General features: G+C 36.4%; 1 protein-coding gene across 1 annotated transcript in view; it reads right to left on the bottom strand.

Annotated features, from left to right (window-relative positions):
* Positions 1 to 10000, bottom strand: part of LOC136852464 (single-minded homolog 1-like) — a 136158-nt gene that overhangs the window by 33520 nt on the left and 92638 nt on the right. The window contains 1 exon segment of the mRNA XM_067127105.1: positions 6195 to 6280. Coding sequence (XP_066983206.1) covers positions 6195 to 6280 — 86 coding nt within the window.

The raw sequence follows: 10000 nt of genomic DNA, 5'->3' as shown, positions 1-10000 counted from the left end.
CACTCACAGGAGAGGTAAACCTAAGATAGTCACTAGAAACGGAGAACAGAAGGGGGAGTAAGGTCAAAGACTTCCTGTACCATCAACAGAAGATGAGAGATGAGAGAAAAGTTTTACATCACTACAAAATGGTACAAAAATGTCCAGGTACAAATATAGGAATATTTAAGAGTATAACCATTGCAGTGAACTTTTACTTTAAAAGCAAGATCAGTGACTAAGGTTTCCTTGAAGTCCTGCAGAGATTACACTTCAGTTGCAGTAGAGAAGTCCTTGAGAAATCTTACTCAGTTGAAACTATACTAAGAAAGATACTTTTTTCAAAACGTTAAAGAACTGGACTTTCGAGTGTGTTAATGATTAACATTAGAGGATATTATTCTAATTATTGGTGCTGTTATTTTGAATGTTATAGAGGCTCTGGTAATTCTTTGAGAAATCCTACAAAAAAGCTATTGAGAAATGATACTTTTGGCCACATACATATATATATATATACATACATATATACATACATATGTATATATATAAGTATACATATATATTATACATATGTATAAATATATATACATGAATACATACATACATACATACATAATGTGTATGCATGTATGTATGTGTGTATTTACGTCTACATAAAAAATGTAGATTTTTCTGTACAAAGAGCTCATCCATGATTCAGCAGTTAAAGTATACATGTGTCACCTGTGACCATAGTGACATGTTCCTAGAGCCAGCCCTATTAAAGCAAATGGCTTTTATGCTGTCTGGTCTTAATTCTATAAAACAAAGGAACTACACAACAAATCGTGCATATAAACTCTGAGGTTCGCTTCGATACATTGACAGAGAGGTTTAATCCAGTGCTATCAGACCGAGGATGAACTAGGCTCTCTCTCTCTCTCTCTCTCTCTCTCTCTCTCTCTCTCTCTCTCTCTCTCTCTCTCTCTCTCTCTCTCTCTCTTGGAACTATACATCCCTGGGCAAGAAGTATTTTTCAGTATGTAAGAAATAAAATTGTATAATGAATAATCAGCACCCACATTGGTGACTCACAAATTTTTCCATATTTGTATCCATACTTTGTACACACACACACACACATACACACACACACACACACACACATATATATATATATATATATATATATATATATATATATATATATATATATATATATAAATACCCCTTCAGTGACAATTCCCCATCGGGCATATTCCCGAGGTAGCGTGAATTTGATATTAAGCGACATTTGTAGCTCCATGATTGTATATAAATCACGGTGTGATAAAATTTCATATATATATATATATATAGTATATATATATATATATATATATATATATATATATATATATATATTTATATATTTATCCATTTAAAATGTTGACGTTTCTGAATCAGTCAAGCACAAGCATTGCTCTGCCAGGGACACCAATTTCATAAAACCCTTTGAGTATGCCTAAGTACATACACGAAAAAATAGGGCCACCACTCTTTCCTCAGTGGAGAAAAAGAGGAAAAAAAATGTTCAGAGGGCCTGGAGAAAAGAAAAGGGGAAGAATTTTGATTTCCAAGTTCATAATCCGCCTTTCCTTGGAGCCTCAGTCCTCATTCATTCCTCCTTAGCTTTGACAAGTAAGTCGGAAATAGTATCATCTCCCCTCTTCCCCTCCTCCTCCTCCTCCTCCTCCTCCTCCCACGGCCCGGCCCCCCTTTCCGAATAGAGAATAATTATTGAAAGCCCCCTCTTAAAAAATCTCATCATCAAATCTCCTCCTCCTCCTCCTCCTCCTCCTCCTCCCACGTCCTAGTTCCTTTCCAAATAGAATAATTATTGAAAGTCCCCTCTTAAAAAAATCTCATCCTCAAACCTCCTCCTCCTCCTCCTCATCCTCCTCCTCCTCCTCCTCCTCCTCCTCCTCCTCCAAGGCTACCTCTCGAGGCACAGCTCCGGTCTCTCTCTTGCGTGCCCCCTCTCGGGGCACGTCTCCGTGGCACTCGTCAGAGTTCTTTTCCAGCCAACTAATTCACAAGTTAATCCGGCCATTGGGACGCAACAGGGCATGGGGCATGGAGTGGTCCTCGAGAGGGGTGGGGGTGTGGTCGGGCAGGGAGGGGTAGGGGAGTCGTGCATGGAGTGGTGATTGTGGGCGTGGACCCATCACTCGAGCACGCCCGCGGCTACTCTATAAAGTCGGGGTTTTGTCCCTGGGCACCCAGGCGGAAGGGTGTACGAGATTAATGACAGCAGGAAATAAAGAGGTTGAGGAAATCAAAGCGAAATGTCCGCGGAGGAGAAAGGAGAGAGGAAGAGAGAGTATGAAAGGAGAGGAGACGGAGACAAGAGGAAGAAGGGAAAAAGGAGACGCATAAAAAGGGGAAAAGAAGAGAAAACCGAAGCCAGGTGGATACTTAGTAGATACAAGAATAAGCAAACAGATAGACAAGAGAGAAATCACTCGGTAATTAGGCGACTGAAGGATGCTTCTGAAAATCCTGACGGACTCAATTTTACTGATTTATTAGTCAAATGCGTCTGTAAAATCGCGCATGCATACTTGTATATGTAAGAAATGTGTGTATATATAAGAAATTTGTGTGTATTGAATACAAACTATTACAATAGTCTATAAGGTATTCACCCCATTTATTATAAGGGCTTTGCAAGGTATTTAAAATACCATTTAGTTTATGCCCCAGGCAGACAGATCATGGTTGTCCTCCACAGATCACTGGGCCTCCCCCATTCCAGGCTCTCCAAACTAACTCCTATTTATATTTTCCTCTCTTACTGTTGTTATTGTTACAATCGTCATTCAGATGCAACATCTGGATGTACCTGCTTATATGGTTGCTCCAAATAATGCCTTTGGTTAACTGTTTTCCGGTTTATTTCTATTCTGTTGCCATAGAAAATGGGACCTGGGTGCAGTTTGCAGGACGACACATGAGTCATTAGTGAATACTTCGGTTTTAAACATCCACTACTCTTGGGTACCTACAGCATCATGGACCTGCAAAAATTTTGGACACTTCGGCCCCCACAGGTTAGAAAGAGGTGTTGAATAAGCAAGCCAGAAAGAAGGCACAGTGCAATCTCTTCCCGTGTGACTCATCATCAGAGGGGTGGGTCTCACCCAGCAAAGGCAGTTACAGTCTTGATTTTTTTTTTCTTAGTCGGTCATTCCTGCAGGCCCTTCCAATAGATATAGCCCATTCACGGGCTGGACTTTCTGTTACTTTCCGTGTTTATTTTGGTACTTTCATTATAATTCGCGACTTATCAACATCACTGAATTATGTAAAGACAGTTCTGTCTATGAGGAATGATAAAATAAATCACAGACACATATACCAGTATGTATATATATATATATATATATATATATATATATATATATATATATATATATATATATATATGTGTGTGTGTGTGTGTGTGTGTGTGTGTGCGTGTGTGTGAGAGCGTATGTCTGTGTGAATGCGCGCACACACTCATAATGAATGGAACCAGGAACCCAAATTCAGATTGGGATATACATATGTATATATACTGTGTATATATATATATATATATATACATATATATATATATATATATATATATATAAATATATATATATATATATATATATATATATATATATATATATATATATATATATATATATATATATGCACCTGCACACACTTATTATAAAGCAAAATAAAAAAAGCAGGACCCCGAATCCAAAGTATGGCATCTCATATATAACTGAACAAACAACATTTTGCTGAACGTTGCCTGTGGTAAGATATTCCGAGGTGTGATCCGGAATATGGAAGCTCCTCTTCAAGGACTCCCTCGACCAACCGAATGATTCTGGTGCTGTGCGGACCTAGATACAACTAGTTCACTAGTGACTCAACCCAGGGCCCCAGATGAGATGCCATGCAAGAAACCGCTGTTTAGAAGGGAATGACAGACCTGAAAACCTCAAGTTAAAAGGGGAATGATATACTAGAAACCATGTGTTAAAAGGGGAATGATATACTAGAAACCATGTGTTAAAAGGGGAATGATATTCTAGAAACCATGTGTTAAAAGGGGAATGATATACTAGAAACCATGTGTTAAAAGGGGAATGATTTACTAGAAACCATGTGTTAAAAAGGTAATGATATACTAGGAACCACTTGTTAAGAGGGGAATTATATACAAGAAACCATGTGTTAAAAGGGGAATGATATACTAGAAACCATGTTTAAAAGGGTAATGATATACTAGGAACCACTTGTTAAGAGGGGAATTATATACAAGAAACCATGTGTTAAAAGGGGAATGATATACTAGAAACCACGTGTTAAAAGGGGGAATGATATACAAGGAACCACATGTTAAAAGGGGAATGATATACTAGAAACCATGTGTTAAAAGGGGGAATGATATATAAGAAACCACATTTTAAAAGGGGGAATGATATACTAGAAACCATGTCTTAAAAGGGGAATGATATATTAGAAACCGTGAGTTCCAATCGGCCGTCATGCAAAAAGCTAGAGGTTCAAAGGGACGCCAAACGAGAACATTTGGACATTCTTATTTTTTCAACTGGTTTCTTCCACGGCATTCCCCCTTTAACCTTTGGACTTTAACCTAGGGGTTTCCCCATAGGGGGCTAGTGCCGTCAGTGCACCTTACGCGGTACACTGTCGGCATTGCTTAAGTTTCTTTGTAGCGTCCCTTCGGTCGCTAGCTGCAACCCCTTTCGTTCCTTTTATTGTGCCTCCGTTCATATTTTATCTTTCTAACATCTTACTTTCCATCCTCTCCTAACAATTGTTTTAACATTATTTTCAGCGCTGAATGACGTCATACGTCCCAACTTGGCCTGTGGCCTAAATTTTATATTCCAATTCCAGTCTGTGGATTTCTTGCATATAGTCTTTTTACCTATTGTTTCTTGTATGCCATGTCCTTTTTAAATTCATCTTTTTCTTCTTTGGTTTGCTCTTACAATCCATGGTTCTAGGCATATCATGCCCTTCTAACGCACTGTTTTTCTCTTTTTTTCCCACGGTATCCCCTTGTCAAGAAAACGTGGAATGTTGCGTGTCAGCCCCTGTTACCTAATCCCCTCCTACGTTGAATCCTTTAAACGTGTGGTTTCCTATACGGCATCCACCTTCGAACCATAAGTTTCTTGCATAACATCCTCTTTTAAATGCCGGTTCCTTACATTACGTTGCTTTTAATCATTTTTTTTTCGTGGCATCTACGTTTAGCCATCTTTTCTTGTATAGTGACCCTTTCTTATCCGTTATACTTCTAATGTATCCTTTCCGTGATTGCTTCTCTTGAAGCATCCGAAATGTAATCCACGGTTCTTAAAATGCGAATCCATTTTGACCTACGGTCCCTTCAAAGGATCCCCCTGTTTAACCACTTCTTTAAATGCAGCGCCACTGTAGCCCACAATTCTCTCAAGAAATCCTCCTCTTAGTCTGTCTCTCCTTTTCTACCATCCCACTTACATTATATCATATTTTTTTAACTTTTCTCACTCGTTTCCACTATACATTAATCAATCATTCCTTCAAATGATGCAGCGCTACCAAGAGGGATTTTCTGAGGATGTTTTATTCATCTTTCAAGGAAATATTGGTTATTGAAGGAAAGAAATTGCTATATATTTAGGGCTGCAGTGATGAATCAGATGGTAACATTGAGTCTAAATTGGTAAAATATTTATGTAGCAGTATGCAGAACACATTGAAAACAATGATCAATTTTGTAGCAGCTTTTGAAAAGTACCGTAAAATTTTATTCTTGTGATAGTTCGTGGTTGTATTGTCTAGGATTAAGGATATCTGTGTATTGCCTCTGAGCATTTTAATTCTCATATTACTTGCTAATATACTTTTGATGACAATATGGTTTAATATAACTGATAGTTCATGCTTTACTGTTTAATATCAAAATTATTTTTATTGTAAGTCTTAAAATTAATTCAGTACTTTTTCAGCTATTCTCTTGTCAGTCCATTTTTCACCTAATTTATGACTCATAATGTCTCCTTTTCCCAACAAAACCTCCTTTTTGTCTGTTCCGTAGAAATTAGTCAAAATATGATAAAGATATTTGTGAGCAAGCTGCAATAAATTATCAGCAAAATGCTAATGGGGATACTTTCTTCAAAAAGTCCTACCTGCAACAAGTGAGATCCTAATTCCTTAATCGCTGCCTCTCTTGGATTAGCTTGAGGGGGCGCCGCTCCCCACGCGTCACCAAGACCTGGAATGGAAAGCAAAGACTGGAATGTCGCTAAGACCAGGAATGAAATGCAAAAAGAGGAATGTCATTAAAACCCAGAATCAAAGTGGAGATTGGAATGTTGTTTTCAACATCTGGAATAGAATACATTAAAATTAATGTTGAATTGAAGACCTGGAACATATTAAAAATGTTGGAATATTACCAGCAAAACCTGGAACGACATAAAATAGATTAGAGCGTCATAAGACCTGGAATAAATTAAATTACTGGAATGCCTTGGAACAGAATACAAATATCGGCATGACACTGATATAAGGAAGGGAATACAAAGACTGATATGATTTCTTCAGAACCTGGAATAGAATATATAGACTGGAATGTCGTATATCCTTGATCTTACTTGGAAATGTAAAGACAATTAAATACAAAGACCTGAATGTAATGTTCAACACTTGTAGCAGAAAAATATGAATCTGTAGAGTTCAGAACTTGAGTAAGATAAATAGATTAAGAAATTATAGTCTAAAAAATAGAATGAAACAAGCAAAAAATGCACCGAAGTTTCTTCGGCTCATTCGAGTCTTCTGAACAGCGCACAATTAAGGCCACCGAAAATAGGTCTATCTTTCGGTGGTCTCGGTATATTGCTGTATGACCCGCGGCCCATGAATCTTTAACCACGTCCCCGTGGTAGCCTATCCTATATCGTTGCCAGAAGCACGATTATTGCTAACTTTAACCTTAAATAAAATAAAATAAAAACTACTGAGGATAGAGGGCTGCAACTTGGTATGTTTGATGGTTGGAGGGTGGATGAGCAACATACCAATTTGCAGCCCTCTAGCCTCAGTAGTTTTTAAGCTCTGAAGGCGGACAGAAAATATGCGGACGAACAGACAAAGCCGGCGCAATAGTTTTCTTTTACAGAAAGCTAAAGCTGGAATAAACCTCTGGAAGGGGAGTACTACTCAAATTTAGTTGCAGTTCTTTTATTTATATATATAACGAAGCCTTCATAGCTATGAGCAGTTAGCAAGGTTAGTTTGCAATTTGTTTTTTGAAAAGCAGAGGGTAATAGGATGGACTCCCTTTGGCCTTTTCTAGCCCGGACTCAATGAAGGCAAGTATAGGAAAGGAATGAAGAAGAATAGGGCTTCCTATTATTATTATTATTATTATTATTATTATTATTATTATTATTATTATTATTATTATTATTATTATTATTATCTCCATTCCAATATCCAGTATTTATATCGGTGAGAATTTGTTTGTCATTGTAAGGGAATACATAAAATGGATCCAAAATATTCTATACATGAAATTGTATACAAACAGTATGTGTATATTAATTTTTAAGTTGTCTTCGTAAGGGGGATGAAGATAAACAAAATTCTAATACAGTACATTATGTGAAAATCTTAATCTATCTAGCTTTCTATGTATGTATGTATACATGTATTTACGCATGTATGTATGTATGTATGTACCTAATAAACAAAATTGTCTTTAGTTTATTCCCCCCCCCCTTTCTTTTTCTTGTTCAACTCTTGGTATTATCAACTTTCTGTTTTTCTATTTCATCCTGTCATTTCAACCTTCTCTCTCTCTCTCTCTCTCTCTCTCTCTCTCTCTCTCTCTCTCTCTCTCTCTCTCTCTCTCTCTCTCTCTCTCTCTGAATGTCGCTTTTCTCATCAAACCGCCTCAGAACGAAGCCTCTGACAACATGACACAATGGCCACATGTTTTGGGCACTTCCCGAACTCCTTGTGAAACACAACCTCCCTAATCCCCCGTGTGACACCCACCACCCGACACCATTTGGCACTTGCGTACACATGAGACATATGCACTTGACACACACATACTGCTAAGCCAAGGGATCTCGAGTATACTCAAAAGTACACACAGTACACAGTGGCTTGTCAAGAGTTCGAAGTGTTTAAAAAGAAAACAGATATTGTATAAGTTTGGATTTGCGCTTTTCAGGAGTTTTTTTGATTGTTTAGCGGTCGACTAAGTACCTAGCCATTATGCGACTGTTGCTGGTCGCTTTCAAGGTAAAGAAAGGCATGGGGTTAGCAACCGCATCCCAAGAGGAAGAATTACATAGAATCAGAAAGCTTATGTTTTCCGAAGCCACTCACTTTAAAGGAAAAAAATTATATATATACATATATATATATATGCATATATATACATATATATTATAAATATATGAATATATATATATGTATATATATAATATAAATATACATATACACACATACATATACAGTATATACATACAGTGCATATATATATATATATATATATATATATATATATATATATATATATATATATATATATATATATATATATATATATATATATATATATGTGTGTGTGTGTGTGTGAATGTGTGAAAAAGAGATACCCACCAACCCTAACGGCCTTTAGACCTAATTTAGCAGAAAACATCTTTGTCATGGAAAGGCGAAATTACTGTTAGCCAGATTAAACCTGACACCGTTAATCGCGCACGCACGCGCGCACTCCCATCTGGGAGCTTATGAACACTTGTTTAATGGATTCTCATAGCATGAAAGCCATCTCGTTATACAAACAGAGATTGGCTTTAGTGATGGTATTATATTCCCTAAACTGTTGGGGAACAGAGAGAGAGAGAGGGAGAGAGAGAATAGAGAGATTTTTTATTTGATGTTATATCTGGCATCGCAGCTACTGTGGTCATCGACTTGCAAATGAAGTTTACAAGAAGAGTGAGAGTTTTTTTCATTAATTATTATTATTATTATTATTATTATTATTATTATTATTATTATTATTATTATTATTATTATTATTATTATTATTATTTCTTTTTTCCCTTACAGACTTTCTTTAATTTCTTCACAATACGATTTCCAGCAGGAATTTTGGGATGGGGTTGCAAGCTCCAAAGCCCATATTACCACGGCTGCAGCTCTCTATAGTCGACTATCTACCTGTTTAGGGCGACAGAGACGCGTTGGCACTTAACCAAACGTGCCCAAAGCGCTCTGCTTCGCCTGGGATCGAGCCGCGTCACTCTTGCCGGTAATGCAAGTGTCCCAACCACTGTATTGTTCCTGAGGTTGATGTTACTTATTATTATTGTGATTATTCTTCTTTTTTTTTTATTTCCCGGACCTCTGTCATTACTTTTCTGTCTCATATATCACTAATGTTATCAAAAGTTATCGTTACTATTGCATATATACCAAATGTATCATTACTGTTATTCTCAGTCTTGTTTATATTGACTATCGTAACGTCATCTTGTATCTTATCTATTTCTCGTAGAAGTTTATGCTCTCTTACCTGTCCCGAACACGGATGAATGAGGAATGGGTCACAATGAATTACATCAATAGTGATGTACTTAATAGTTTGCTCATATATTACTTTATTTCTGTTTTTCTGGTATAATTTTTTCTTTTTATTTCTTTAGTGTAATTTTTACAGTTTAAGCGTCAAGTTTAGCATTTGCTTCTAATGTGTATGTATGTATATGTATATATATATATATATATATACATATATATATATATATTTAAATATATATATATATATATATATATATATATATATATATATATATATATATATATATATATATATATATATATATGTGTGTGTTTGTTTGTGTTTTGACAGCAGGTATTCACTTATAATGCGAATGAATTTTTAATGGCTCAAAGAAAGCTTTTGATT

The sequence above is a fragment of the Macrobrachium rosenbergii genome, chromosome 25 (genome assembly GCF_040412425.1).
Source record: "Macrobrachium rosenbergii isolate ZJJX-2024 chromosome 25, ASM4041242v1, whole genome shotgun sequence".
Lineage (NCBI taxonomy): Eukaryota > Metazoa > Arthropoda > Malacostraca > Decapoda > Palaemonidae > Macrobrachium > Macrobrachium rosenbergii.
This window is presented reverse-complemented; position numbering and strand designations above follow the sequence as displayed.